Raw genomic sequence first — 15,981 nt, 5'->3', positions numbered from 1 at the left:
TAGGAGTGGCACTGCAGTGTCACGCAGGATGGCCCTTCCAAAAAACCCTCCCCAAACAGCACATGACGCAAAGAAAAAAAGAGGCGCAATGAGGTAGCTGTGTGAGTAAGATAAGCGACCCTAGTGGCCGACACAAACACCGGGCCAATCTAGGAGTGGCACTGCAGTGTCACGCAGGATGGCCCTTCCAAAAAACATTCCACAAACAGCACATGACGCAAAGAAAAATTAAAGAAAAAAGAGGTGCAAGATGGAATTGTCCTTGGGCCCTCCCACCCACCCTTATGTTGTATAAACAGGACATGCACACTTTAACCAACCCATCATTTCAGTGACAGGGTCTGCCACACGACTGTGACTGAAATGACGGGTTGGTTTGGACCCCCACCAAAAAAGAAGCAATTAATCTCTCCTTGCACAAACTGGCTCTACAGAGGCAAGATGTCCACCTCATCATCATCCTCCGATATATCACCGTGTACATCCCCCTCCTCACAGATTATCAATTCGTCCCCACTGGAATCCACCATCTCAGCTCCCTGTGTACTTTGTGGAGGCAATTGCTGCTGGTCAATGTCTCCACGGAGGAATTGATTATAATTCATTTTAATGAACATCATCTTCTCCACATTTTCTGGATGTAACCTCGTACGCCGATTGCTGACAAGGTGAGCGGCGGCACTAAACACTCTTTCGGAGTACACACTTGTGGGAGGGTAACTTAGGTAGAATAAAGCCAGTTTGTGCAAGGGCCTCCAAATTGCCTCTTTTTCCTGTCAGTATAAGTACGGACTGTGTGATGTGCCTACTTGGATGCGGTCACTCATATAATCCTCCACCATTCTTTCAATGGTGAGAGAATCATATGCAGTGACAGTAGACGACATGTCCGTAATCGTTGTCAGGTCCTTCAGTCCGGACCAGATGTCAGCATCAGCAGTCGCTCCAGACTGCCCTGCATCACCGCCAGCGGGTGGGCTCGGAATTCTGAGCCTTTTCCTCGCACCCCCAGTTGCGGGAGAATGTGAAGGAGGAGATGTTGACAGGTCGCGTTCCGCTTGACTTGACAATTTTGTCACCAGCAGGTCTTTCAACCCCAGCAGACTTGTGTCTGCCGGAAAGAGAGATCCAAGGTAGGCTTTAAATCTAGGATCGAGCACGGTGGCCAAAATGTAGTGCTCTGATTTCAACAGATTGACCACCCGTGAATCCTTGTTAAGCGAATTAAGGGCTCCATCCACAAGTCCCACATGCCTAGCGGAATCGCTCCGTGTTAGCTCCTCCTTCAATGTCTCCAGCTTCTTCTGCAAAAGCCTGATGAGGGGAATGACCTGACTCAGGCTGGCAGTGTCTGAACTGACTTCACGTGTGGCAAGTTCAAAGGGCATCAGAACCTTGCACAACGTTGAAATCATTCTCCACTGCGCTTGAGACAGGTGCATTCCACCTCCTATATCGTGCTCAATTGTATAGGCTTGAATGGCCTTTTGCTGCTCCTCCAACCTCTGAAGCATATAGAGGGTTGAATTCCACCTCGTTACCACTTCTTGCTTCAGATGATGGCAGGGCAGGTTCAGTAGTTTTTGGTGGTGCTCCAGTCTTCTGTACGTGGTGCCTGTACGCCGAAAGTGTCCCGCAATTCTTCTGGCCACCGACAGCATCTCTTGCACGCCCCTGTCGTTTTTTTAAAAATTCTGCACCACCAAATTCAAGGTATGTGCAAAACATGGGACGTGCTGGAATTTGCCCATATTTAATGCACACACAATATTGCTGGCGTTGTCCGATGCCACAAATCCACAGGAGAGTCCAATTGGGGTAAGCCATTCCGCGATGATCTTCCTCAGTTGCCGTAAGAGGTTTTCAGCTGTGTGCGTATTCTGGAAACCGGTGATACAAAGCGTAGCCTGCCTAGGAAAGAGTTGGCGTTTGCGAGATGCTGCTACTGGTGCCGCCGCTGCTGTTCTTGCGGCGGGAGTCCATACATCTACCCAGTGGGCTGTCACAGTCATATAGTCCTGACCCTGCCCTGCTCCACTTGTCCACATGTCCGTGGTTAAGTGGACATTGGGTACAACTGCATTTTTTAGGACACTGGTGAGTCTTTTTCTGACGTCCGTGTACATTCTCGGTATCGCCTGCCTAGAGAAGTGGAACCTAGATGGTATTTGGTAACGGGGGCACACTGCCTCAATAAATTGTCTAGTTCCCTGTGAACTAACGGCGGATACCGGACGCACGTCTAACACCAACATAGTTGTCAAGGCCTCAGTCATCCGCTTTGCAGCAGGATGACTGCTGTGATATTTCATCTTCCTCGCAAAGGACTGTTGGACAGTCAATTGCTTACTGGAAGTAGTACAAGTGGGCTTACGACTTCCCCTCTGGGATGACCATCGACTCCCAGCAGCAACAACAGCAGCGCCAGCAGCAGTAGGCGTTACACGCAAGGATGCATCGGAGGAATCCCAGGCAGGAGAGGACTCGTCAGAATTGCCAGTGACATGGCCTGCAGGACTATTGGCATTCCTGGGGAAGGAGGAAATTGACACTGAGGGAGTTGGTGGGGTGGTTTGCGTGAGCTTGGTTACAAGAGGAAGGGATTTACTGGTCAGTGGACTGCTTCCGCTGTCGCCCAAAGTTTTGGAACTTGTCACTGACTTATTATGAATGCGCTGCAGGTGACGTATAAGGGAGGATGTTCCGAGGTGGTTAACGTCCTTACCCCTACTTATTACAGCTTGACAAAGGCAACACACGGCTTGACACCTGTTGTCCGCTTTTCTGTTGAAATACCTCCACACTGAAGAGCTGATTTTTTTGGTATTTTCACCAGGCATGTCAACGGCCATATTCCTCCCACGGACAACAGGTGTCTCCCCGGGTGCCTGACTTAAACAAACCACCTCACCATCAGAATCCTCCAGGTCAATTTCCTCCCCAGCGCCAGCAACACCCATATCCTCCTCATCCTGGTGTACTTCAACACTGACATCTTCAATCTGACTATCAGGAACTGGACTGCGGGTGCTCCTTCCAGCACTTGCAGGGGGCGTGCAAATGGTGGAAGGCGCATGCTCTTCACGTCCAGTGTTGGGAAGGTCAGGCATCGCAACCGACACAATTGGACTCTCCTTGTGGATTTGGGATTTCGAAGAACGCACAGTTCTTTGCGGTGCTTTTGCCAGCTTGAGTCTTTTCAGTTTTCTAGCGAGAGGCTGAGTGCTTCCATCCTCATGTGAAGCTGAACCACTAGCCATGAACATAGGCCAGGGCCTCAGCCGTTCCTTGCCACTCCGTGTGGTAAATGGCATATTGGCAAGTTTACGTTTCTCCTCCGACAATTTTATTTTAGGTTTTGGAGTCCTTTTTTTACTGATATTTGGTGTTTTGGATTTGACATGCTCTGTACTATGACATTGGGCATCGGCCTTGGCAGACGACGTTGCTGGCATTTCATCGTCTCGGCCATGACTAGTGGCAGCAGCTTCAGCACGAGGTGGAAGTGGATCTTGATCTTTCCCTAATTTTGGAACCTCAACATTTTTGTTCTCCATATTTTAATAGGCACAACTAAAAGGCACCTCAGGTAAACAATGGAGATGGATGGATACTAGTATACTTATGGATGGACTGCCGAGTGCCGACACAGAGGTAGCTACAGCCGTGGACTACCGTACTGTGTCTGCTGCTAATATAGACTGGATGATAATGAGATGAAATCAATATATATATATGTATGTATATATAATATCACTAGTACTGCAGCCGGACAGGTAGATAATATATTTATTAATTAATGATGACAGATGACGGACCTGCTGGACACTGTCAGCTCAGCAGCACCGCAGACTGCTACAGTAAGCTACTATACTATAGTAGTATGTACAAAGAAGAAAGAAAAAAAAAAACACGGGTAGGTGGTATACAATTATGGATGGACTGCCGAGTGCCGACACAGAGGTAGCTACAGCCGTGGACTAACGTACTGTGTCTACTGCTAATATAGACTGGATGATTGATAATGAGATGAAATCAATATATATATATGTATGTATATATAATATCACTAGTACTGCAGCCGGACAGGTAGATAATATATTTATTAGGTAATGATGACTGATGACGGACCTGCTGGACACTGTCAGCTCAGCAGCACCGCAGACTGCTACAGTAAGCTACTATACTATAGTAGTATGTACAAAGAAGAAAGAAAAAAAAAAAAACACGGGTAGGTGGTATACAATTATGGATGGACTGCCGAGTGCCGACACAGAGGTAGCTACAGCCGTGGACTAACGTACTGTGTCTGCTGCTAATATAGACTGGATGATTGATAATGAGATGAAATCAATATATATATATATGTATGTATATATAATATCACTAGTACTGCAGCCGGACAGGTAGATAATATATTTATTAGGTAATGATGACTGATGACGGACCTGCTGGACACTGTCAGCTCAGCAGCACCGCAGACTGCTACAGTAAGCTACTATACTATAGTAGTATGTACAAAGAAGAAAGAAAAAAAAAAACCACGGGTAGGTGGTATACAATTATGGATGGACTGCCGAGTGCCGACACAGAGGTAGCTACAGCCGTGGACTAACGTACTGTGTCTGCTGCTAATATAGACTGGATGATTGATAATGAGATGAAATCAATATATATATATGTATGTATATATAATATCACTAGTACTGCAGCCGGACAGGTAGATAATATATTTATTAGGTAATGATGACTGATGACGGACCTGCTGGACACTGTCAGCTCAGCAGCACCGCAGACTGCTACAGTAAGCTACTATACTCTATAGTAGTATGTACAAAGAAGAAAGAAAAAGAAAAAACCACGGGTAGGTGGTATACAATTATGGATGGACTGCCGAGTGCCGACACAGAGGTAGCTACAGCCGTGGACTAACGTACTGTGTCTGCTGCTAATATAGAGTCTAGACTGGATGATAAATTATTGATAATGAGATGAAATCAATATAATATCACTAGTACTGCAGCCGGACAGGTACTATATATATTTATTATGTAATGACTGATGACGGACCTGCTGGACACTGTCAGGTCAGCACAGCACCGCAGACTGCTACAGTAAGCTACTATAGTAGTATGTATAAAGAAGAATGAAAAAAAAAAAACCACGGGTAGGTGGTATACAATATTATATATATATATATATATATATATTATATACAATTATATATATATATATATATATATATATATATATATATATATATTAAACTGGTGGTGATTGATTATTAAACTGGTGGTCACTTCAGGTCACGTTGCAACTTGCAACTAGTACTCCGAGGCCTAAGCAGACAATCACAAAATATATTATTATACTGGTGGTCAGTGTGGTCACAACAATGGCAGTGTGGCACTGACTCTGGCAGCAAAAGTGTGCACTGTACGTTATATGTACTCCTGAGTCCTGCTCTCAGACTCTAACTGCTCCCCACTGTCAGTGTCTCCCCCACAAGTCAGATAATACACTTACAGTCACACTATCTATTATCTAATCTAGTATAAAATATCACTTCAGCAGCAAGTAGTATAGTAGTATACAGTATAGTAGTACTCCTCCTAATAATGCTCCCCAAAATACTGTGTCTCTCTCTTCTCTAAACGGAGAGGACGCCAGCCACGTCCTCTCCCTATGACTCTCAATGCACGTGTGAAAATGGCGGCGACGCGCGGCTCCTTATATAGAATCCGAGTCTCGCGATAGAATCCGAGCCTCGCGAGAATCCGACAGCGTGATGATGACGTTCGGGCGCGCTCGGGTTAGCCGAGCAAGGCGGGAAGATCCGAGCCTGCTCGGACCCGTGTAAAAAACCTGAAGTTCGGGCGGGTTCGGATTCAGAGGAACCGAACCCGCTCATCTCTAGTGTCGACCATGTCAATGTCGACCAATAGTGGTCGACCTAATGACTGTCGACCATAACATGGTCGACCATTCATACCGGAACCCAGCAGGAGCGGCAGGGCTGAATGGGGCTGACCAGACACTAAAGAGCCACCACACGGAGTCCCAGTCTCTGTGCCTGCCAGCAGAGGGTGACCGCTGATACTATAAGCTACGCTGCACATGCTGATCTCTCACTTTATCGGAGCCTAATAATGCTGAGGTGAGCTTCCTCCAGTGCAGCTCTGTTCTGTCTAGTGTTCCCTCAGGATTCCCTGACAGGACGAATCACTCTCCGTCTCCACTTAAATCATTCTGCCCCTCTCCTCAGAACAGATCACACACAGTGCCCTGTATTACTACACCCCTCAATCTCCCCTCTGTGAGGGATACCTGTGTATATCTGCGAACTTTAGGGTCACAACAAGTTTTTTAAATAAATGTTTATACAGTGTATACACAGTGATGCCCCATAGGATTACAGGAGGTTACACTACTGGGGTATCACACATGAAACAGAGGGGGGTATTCTATTATTACTAGTGGGCATTACTATTTACTGCACATCTCCAGTGCCCAATTAGCGGTTTATGTTTTTGCGTGTTTTTGTTGTAGAGTACTTTTATGTCCATTATTTTTTGTCCAAATTATCTAATAATTGATTCATCAGATTTTTTTACTTTTCAGAACTTGTTTCTCTACTTATTTATCTGCTGGAGTGGCTGATGGAGTAACAGAATGTGGACATTGTAAGTTAAGGCCCATATACACTGGGCGATTTTGAGCTGAAAGCAGGTCACTTTTGGTGTGTTCAGCTGCTTTCAGCTCAATGCCGCCCAGTGTGTATGCACAGGCGATGAGCTTTGAGCGCTTATGCGCGCTCCCGCTTCATCACCAGCGCCCGCCGTTCATCTACTGGTATTACCAGTAGAAGAACGGCGGGGTGAGCGGCTTTCCATAGCGTCCTGCTATGGAAAACCGCTCACCCCTGCTGACATCGCTGGGCAGGGGGGAAAAGCGCCCAGTGTGTATGCACCTTAACAGTCACCAATTTGTTGAATTTTGACTGACAAAGATGACAGCGGAGAATTTAATAACCACGGCATGATTATAAAATCTACTTGTGCAACAAAGCAGGGGTCATTTATTGTGACAGAGAAAGCTGTCACATGCTGTAATGACAGGAAACACCGGTGAAATAAACTGGAGGCTTACTGCAATATCCTGCACACATTCTCTTCTAAATCTTTGTGTCCAGTTTGATTTACAGTTTTTTGAAGTGAGTTGATGAATATATTTGTACTTTTTGGGACATCCTCGTCTGGCAGAGGACTGCATTATGTCTATGAATGTAAGTATAAGTGTTTATGCTGTTGAATGCCATGGGGTATATGTAATAGGGTACAAGTTGTTCGAAGCAGCACAATTTTGTCAGCTCAGCTGCAGATTTAAAGTAAAAATAATTTAAAAGGAAAAAACAATCTGAGTATGCCTTTTACATTCTTGCTGCTTTAAATCTGCAGTTGAGCTCATCGAAATAGCGCTGCTTCACACAACGTTACATGCAGTTTATTTGAGTAATAAATAAGAGAAGATAACAGTTTGGACTGAGACAGATACCAAGTTTACATACAATGCAAAATACTGTATGTATGTATGTATGTATGTATGTATGTATGTATGTTTATCTATACACACTGGCCCTAATTCATATTTGTACGCACACTTGATGATTTACATGCAAATACGATGTATGGGTGTACAGAATGGGTCTTGCGATATCACTCTCAGTCCCCTGTCAGCAGCAGCATGATTGACATACTGCACCATTTGGGGGCGGCACCTGACACTGTTATTCAAAACAAGGGCGTGTCACCCCTGTTTTCAAGGTGTGGTGGGTACAGGGAATGCGTCGCCAGATGCAGACTTTCTGGACCCAGATGTCCAGATCCTAAGCCTGAGTAAGCTTCAGCTTAACTCCTTTAACTTTCCGTAAACTTATTCAGTTGTATACTAAACAAGGAAGACAATGTTTCAATGACAACCTACAACTAATGAATTACCTGTAGAGAATGAGATAAGTTATATATTATGGGTAAGATGCTGTCAGTTGGACTATATGGATTACCAAAGGACACCTTTATTATGCTTTTATACTTAATGCATATATATATTTATGCTTATTTATCCTTTATCGTTTATGCTAATTACTGTGTTAGTTAATAAGAAAGACAGACGGACAGTAAATCGTAAAGCCCAGTACCCACGGGCCGATGCAGGAGAGATGTGTGCTGAGAGAACCGCTCAGCACACATCTCTCCTGCCGCTCAGCACAGCGCGATCTGTGCTGAGCGTGCGGGGGGAGACGGGGGGGGGGGGGCGCTCATTTCACCCAGCGGGTGAAGTGAGCGACCCGCTAATCTAGCCAATCTAGCAGCAGCGATAGCGATGTGCGGGGCCGTGCATGGTGCATCGCTATCGCTGAGGGGGCTACACACGGAGCGATCAGGCTTATATTCTAAGCAATCTAGTCAGATTGCTTAGAATATCGCTCCGTGAGTACCCCCCTTAAGAGATAAAAAATAGAACTTATTAATAGAAAGATGGAAATATATATTGTGAGACCCCTATTAACGCATTTCTGTGTATTTTATTAGAATAGATATCATTTTTATTGTACATTAAAAATCACTAACCATCTTCTTTTGACATAAGCTATACAGTATCATAGAAACATAGAATTTGATGGCAGATAAGAACCACTTGGCCCATCTAGTCTGCCCCTTTTTTTTATCCTTTAGGTAATCTCAACCCTTTTTGAACCTAAATTCTTTGTAAGGATATTCATATGCCTATTATACCAAGCTTGTTTAAATTGCTCTGATGGGAGGCTATTCCACTTATCCACTACCCTTTCTGTGAAGTCATTGTTCCTTAAACTTCATTGTCCCAATTTTCCTTATTCTCGAACACCAGCATGTGGTTGTTGTTATACAGATAAAGCTTATTGAAGACATTATTTGGTAGAATATGGCTGGAGCTTATTTTCCAACATTTACAGTAGCTTATTTGAATGCTGGGGTTATTTTATAAATAAAAAAAGGCTTCAAATAAATATACAACATTCTAATGTTGCTCTGTGGGTTTACTTATTGAGATACAGTATGTCCATTTAGCTTAAAGAATACACAGAAATCTGTATTATTATTATTATTATTATTATAATCCAGGAATAGACCTTTTAGGGGGGAGGTGGTCAGGGTCCCAGAGGTCACCATGTCAACGGTCAGAATACTGGCCTTGGAATCCTACCGGTGAGTATTAGGGTTAGGCTATGGGAGGGGATATTTAGGATTAGGCTGTAGGAGGGGAGATTAGGGTAAAGTTGCAGGAGGTGAGGGATAGGGTTAGGCTGCAGGAGAGGGAGGTTAGGGTTAGGCTGTGGGTGGGGGAGAATAGGGTTAGACTGTGGGAGGGGGAGGTTATGGTTAGGCTTTGAGTGGGGGAGGTTAGGGTTAGGCTGTGAGAGGGGGAGGTTAGGGATAGGCTGTGGGAGGGGGAGGATAGGGTTAGACTGTGGGAGGGGGAGGTTAAGGTTAGGCTATGAGAGGGGGAGGTTAGGGTTAGGCTGTGAGAGGGGGAGGTTAGGGTTAGGCTGCTGGAAGAGTGGATTAGGGTTAGTTTGAAGCGGTTGGGGAGGTTAGGTTGCAGACACTGCTATCTTTGTAGAAAAATTGGTTCAGTGGGCAGTTGCGAGCGGAGCTGTGGGTAATGTGGGTGGAGCTACAGTGGGTGGTGCATCTTTGTAAGAATAAAGAACTTTCCTTGAAACAAGTAAAGAATTTGCGCTAGAAGGGGTGTGGCCTCACTGTAAGGGGCATGGCCCTGCAGGAAAAGACTACCTTATACCCCAGCTTTGCAACCTGCATGCCCAGACATTGGCCACCTCAGCGGAAAAAAAATTCTAATTCATGGCCCTTACATTATCTGACATTTTTCCGTAACGCCCATTAAACATTATGCCACCCACCATAATGTCCATTGCACACACCATAATGCCCATTTCACATTATGTCACACACCAAAATTCCCATTACACAAAATGCCACACACCGCAATGCCCATTACATAATATGCCACACAGTTATGCCCCTGACACCATTTTATGTCCCACACACAATAATGCCCCTTACAAATTATGCCCCACTATAAGGCTTCTAATTAGTTTTTAATTACCTGCACGTTGTCAGAGGTCCCATGCTTGTTGTCATGAGCTTCATGCTCATTGCCAAGGGTTTTATGCTTGTTGCCAGGGGTTTCATGCTCTGGGTTCAATGCTTGTTGCCAGGGGTCTCATGTCATGCTCATTGCCAGGGGTTTCATGCTCGTTGCCAGGGGTCTCCTACTCGTTGCCAAGGGTTTCATGCTCATTGCCAGGGGTTTCCTGCTCGTTGCCAGGGGTCTCCAGCTTCTTGCAAAGGGTTTCATTCTCATTGTCAGGGGGTTCATGGGAGAAATGCATCTTCTCCCGGAACTTCCATGTCACTGACAGACGCAGGGCCGTAACAAGGAGTGTGCGGATGCGTAACCGCACATAGCGCTGCAGGGTAGGGGGCTCTGTTGGTAGCACTTGTCAATTATCTGCTTTAATTACTTTCACTTGCAGCTTTTTTGCCCTACATCTCCTGACCATCCCTGTCTCCTACTTTGACCCTTTCTGTCGCTATACCTATACAACATTCATGAACTCAACTTGAGATTTATTTGATATTCAGTCACACTGTCCTTTCTTACATTTCAAGATGCTGACATACCCGGGATTCAAACCCAATGCCTATGGCATTGCAGTCAGACAATCTATTCATTGAGCTATCTGCCCTTGCATAGAAAGGTAGATAATTCTAAGCTAGAGAATTCTAACTATTTGAAGCTTACTTTGTACTTTGTGAAAAAAATATTGTGGCTTAGCAGATCTATGTAGTGTGTGGCTGCAAGAGATTGGATGTATGGCTGCACACTACATAGATCTGCTCAACTGCAATGCTGATTCTATTTTACAAAGTACCATATACTGTTCACAGTTTTGATGCAGCATCGAGTAGCTTAATGAGGAGGCTGTTTGATTAGAATTCAACAGGTTACGGGTTTGAATCCTGGGTATAGTAACTGAATAACAATGAGCTTTCAAGTTAAGTGCAGGAATGTGGTATATAGAGGATTTGTGTCCAAATCCAATTTCTTGCAGTATAAATGTGTGTATTGTAATATATATATATATATATATATATATATCTCATGTGGGAAAGGGTATCATAGCATTGGCTGTTTATGGGCTCAATCTTGTCGTGCACCTTCCCCACAAGGCGTGCACCTTACAGTACTGTATGTCTCTATTGGTAAAATGAAGGGGGGCGCCAATTCTCTCTCTGGCACAGGGCACCAAAAAGTCTAGTTCTAGCTCTGGACAGACGCAAGTATGACCTCTAGCATCTGACTCCTGTGTTGCGCTGCCAATTTTGGGAGAGACTTTTACACAGGGGGGCAGCGCCCCTGCTTCTCCCACACTGTGACCTGACTCCAAGACAAAAAAAAATGCTGCCACCACCAGCAGAAGGTTCTGTAACGCCGATCTTGATGAAGGCATTTTTCGAAAGAGCTTCATTCTGTTCCACCACAAATATAACCCTGTATATAATCCTGTATGAGATTTCTATGAAGACAATCAGGAAGACTAACAAAGCAGAGCAGCATTCCCCATATCAGATAATCATCAAAACTTTGCAAAGATCTTTACTACTGACATGGAAGAAGCCCCATGCCAGCTGTGAACATCACCTAGTGAGAGTGTACTATAGAGTGCCTATGTGACATGCTACTGATCCTGGGCACAACTGCTGCAGTGGATGTCACTAAAGAGTAATACTGGGCAGGCGGGTAACCCTGTGCCCGTAGCAGTGCTCTCTCCTGGCTCCCCCCAGCACGCACCTGGTACTGCCACAGCGGCACACTCTCACCTGTGATAGCGGTGCTGGCGTCCCCCTTGGTAGCGTCACCCTTTCCTTCTTATATTCCTTGTCTCTGTGCTTCTTCTGGCCGCTCAGAGGCCACTTCCTTGTGCTCTTGTTAGTAGTTCTCCGTCTCATGGTCCCCGCTGCTCATGGCCAGCCGCCAGGGATACATCAGTAACTGGCACTCTCTTCGGGGCACCGGCTGTAATCTAATGCTGCCCGGTAGTTACTAGTGCTCACAGTGGCGGTATCAGCGAGGCTGGTGGGAGGTTCCGGAACGCCGTTCCTGATTACAGCATTTGCAAAAAAACTTCAGGAACGCCGTTGCGGACCGTTCCGCCACAAATTTAGACCTGGTTGCAAGGGTGTTAGGCTGTGGGAGGAGATGGTTAGGGTTAGGCTGCCGGAGGGGACATTTAGGGTTAGGCTATAGGACGCAGGGACGTGCAGTGATCTAAATGGCTCAGGAGGCACTGCCTAGCACCAGAGCCAGATTTACATGCAATATATGAGCCTGAAGGTACATCTGGGCATTATACACAGGTACAGCAGTATAAACTCCTAGACTTTTGGTGAGTTTTGATCAGAGATGTGTGGAAAAGATAGGCAGTGCCTCACCTGCCATAGACGTTTTTCTCCAGAATTTTGGCTATAAAAATGATTAGAATAATGCAAAGGGTATACTTTATACAGTCAATCCTCTGGCACAAATGTTAGTATAACAGGAAAGGCTCTGCCTCACCTGCCTCACCCCACCGCACGTCACTGAGGACGGGATGGTCAGTGATAGGGTTGGAATACCTACTAAAATCCATTAGGTTTTTACATTCCGCTGCTGTTAATTTGAACGTCAGGATGGTCACTGCAGGGTATTGTACTCAACCCCCTTTAAGTTATTTATTTTCTAAACCAAATTATAAAGCGTTAGACGATGCTTCACACAATAGGTAGTAGCGTGCAATGTGATTGGACAGGCAGCGTCTCTATACAATACACAGCATGGCATATGTAACATTGCGACAATTGGTCAATGCAGCCGCGGCTCCCAGTGCAAGCCCTGCAGGAATCGCTGCTCTGCTGGCAAAGTCATGGTTCTGGTGCTTATAATCTGAGAAGCGAGCAACAAGCAGTTGTCAGCTAGTACCACATAGTTTGCTATGTCATCTTCTCCTCCTTCAAAAGGTAAGTTCTTTCCTGTCTCTGTCTTTTTTTTTATTTTTTATCATTCTCCTCTACTTGTTCTTGCCTATGTCAGACTCTAAGCCCTTTTCTTGCCTATGTCAGCATTCTGCCATTTTCCTCTCTGTGCCAGATACTCTGTCCATCCTCTGTGCCCGCCTCTCTTTCCTTCCTCTTCCATAGAGTGGGAACAGAACCCATGATGAGCGCAGCTCACCACCGAGCCCGCAGGGGCTTGTTGCGCTCATCCCTCCACCCGGCCATCTCAATGCCGAGTTCCCAGCGTCGGTGTGGTGACCGGTGGTCTCCTGAAACTACAGCCTCCTGCTGTACTTGAAATGTAATATCACTGATTGCGCAGCCACTTCATTCCTGCTGTGCAATTTCTTCCAAACATGAATTAGGCAGTAGTACCTCATAGTTTATTAGGATTCCTGTTCCACATTTGGGTGTCTGTCATGCATACTTCTGTACTATGAATAAACCCCTCCATTATCTCTTTGTCACTTTGTTTCCATAATTACTTTTCACCCGGTATTATTTTACGTGTTGAATTCCCTTGATGTTTTTTAGCTGTATTAGCTGTATTATTGTGTACATTTCTCCTTGAAGATAAATTAATCTGGTAAATTGCTTTGGTAAAACACATGTAAATGCTAGAGATGAGCGCCGGAAATTTTTCGGGTTTTGTGTTTTGGTTTTGGGTTCGGTTCCGCGGCCGTGTTTTGGGTTCGACCGCGTTTTGGCAAAACCTCACCGAATTTTTTTTTGTCGGATTCGGGTGTGTTTTGGATTCGGGTGTTTTTTTCCAAAAAACCTAAAAAACATAGAATTTAAGGGGCATTTTGATCCCAAAGTATTATTAACCTCAAAAACCATAATTTCCACTCATTTTCAGTCTATTCTGAATACCTCACACCTCACAATATTATTTTTAGTCCTAAAATTTGCACCGAGGTCGCTGGATGACTAAGCTAAGCGACCCTAGTGGCCGACACAAACACCTGGCCCATCTAGGAGTGGCACTGCAGTGTCACGCAGGATGGCCCTTCCAAAAAACACTCCCCAAAACAGCACATGACGCAAAGAAAAAAAGAGGCGCAATGAGGTAGCTGTGTGAGTAAGATAAGCGACACTAGTGGCCGACACAAACACCGGGCCCATCTAGGAGTGGCACTGCAGTGTCACGCAGGATGGCCCTTCCAAAAAACACTCCCCAAACAGCACATGACGCAAAGAAAAAAAGAGGCGCAATGAGGTAGCTGTGTGAGTAAGATAAGCGACCCTAGTGGCCGACACAAACACCGGGCCCATCTAGGAGTGGCACTGCAGTGTCACGCAGGATGGCCCTTCCAAAAAACACTCCACAAACAGCACATGACGCAAAGAAAAATTAAAGAAAAAAGAGGTGCAAGATGGAATTGTCCTTGGGCCCTCCCACCCACCCTTATGTTGTATAAACAGGACATGCACACTTTAACCAACCCATTATTTCAGTGACAGAGTCTGCCACACGACTGTGACTGAAATGACGGGATGGTTTGGACCCCCACCAAAAAAGAAGCAATTAATCTCTCCTTGCACAAACTGGCTCTACAGAGGCAAGATGTCCACCTCATCATCATCCTCCGATATATCACTGTGTACATCCCCCTCCTCACAGATTATCAATTCGTCCCCACTGGAATCCACCATCTCAGCTCCCTGTGTACTTTGTGGAGGCAATTGCTGCTGGTCAATGTCTCCACGGAGGAATTGATTATAATTCATTTTAATGAACATCATCTTCTCCACATTTTCTGGATGTAACCTCGTACGCCGATTGCTGACAAGGTGAGCGGCGGCACTAAACACTCTTTCGGAGTACACACTTGTAAGAGGGCAACTTAGGTAGAATAAAGCCAGTTTGTGCAAGGGCCTCCAAATTGCCTCTTTTTCCTGTCAGTATAAGTACGGACTGTGTGACGTGCCTACTTGGCTGCGGTCACTCATATAATCCTCCACCATTCTTTCAATGGGGAGAGAATCATATGCAGTGACAGTAGACGACATGTCCGTAATCGTTGTCAGGTCCTTCAGTCCGGACCAGATGTCAGCATCAGCAGTCGCTCCAGACTGCCCTGCATCACCGCCAGCGGGTGGGCTCGGAATTCTGAGCCTTTTCCTCGCACCCCCAGTTGCGGGAGAATGTGAAGGAGGAGATGTTGACAGGTCGCGTTCCGCTTGACTTGACAATTTTCTCACCAGCAGGTCTTTCAACCCCAGCAGACTTGTGTCTGCCGGAAAGAGAGATCCAAGGTAGGCTTTAAATCTAGGATCGAGCACGGTGGCCAAAATGTAGTGCTCTGATTTCAACAGATTGACCACCTGTGAATCCTTGTTAAGCGAATTAAGGGCTCCATCCACAAGTCCCACATGCCTAGCGGAATCGCTCCGTGTTAGCTCCTCCTTCAATGTCTCCAGCTTCTTCTGCAAAAGCCTGATGAGGGGAATGACCTGACTCAGGCTGGCAGTGTCTGAACTGACTTCACGTGTGGCAAGTTCAAAAGGGCAGCAGAACCTTGCACAACGTTGAAATCATTCTCCACTGCGCTTGAGACAGGTGCATTCCACCTCCTATATCGTGCTCAATAGTATAGGCTTGAATGGCCTTTTGCTGCTCCTCCAACCTCTGAAGCATATAGAGGGTTGAATTCCACCTCGTTACCACTTCTTGCTTCAGATGATGGCAGGGCAGGTTCAGTTGTTTTTGGTGGTGCTCCAGTCTTCTGTACGTGGTGCCTGTACGCCGAAAGTGTCCCGCAATTCTTCTGGCCACCGACAGCATCTCTTGCACGCCCCTGTCGTTTTTTAAAAAATT

General features: G+C 45.6%; 1 protein-coding gene across 1 annotated transcript in view; it reads left to right on the top strand.

Annotated features, from left to right (window-relative positions):
* Nucleotides 1-7,191: 7,191 nt before the first annotated feature.
* LOC134891002 (leukotriene B4 receptor 1-like) overlaps nt 7,192-15,981 on the top strand; it is a 40,338-nt gene continuing 31,548 nt past the window's right edge. Inside the window, exon 1 of the mRNA XM_063913502.1 lies at nt 7,192-7,285. Coding sequence (XP_063769572.1) covers nt 7,274-7,285 — 12 coding nt within the window. The 5' untranslated portion in view covers nt 7,192-7,273. The remainder of the gene's footprint in view (nt 7,286-15,981) is intronic.

The sequence above is a fragment of the Pseudophryne corroboree genome, chromosome 1 (assembly GCF_028390025.1).
Source record: "Pseudophryne corroboree isolate aPseCor3 chromosome 1, aPseCor3.hap2, whole genome shotgun sequence".
NCBI lineage: Eukaryota > Metazoa > Chordata > Amphibia > Anura > Myobatrachidae > Pseudophryne > Pseudophryne corroboree.
Note: the sequence above shows the minus strand (reverse complement) of the source record. Positions and strands in the feature narration are given on the sequence as shown.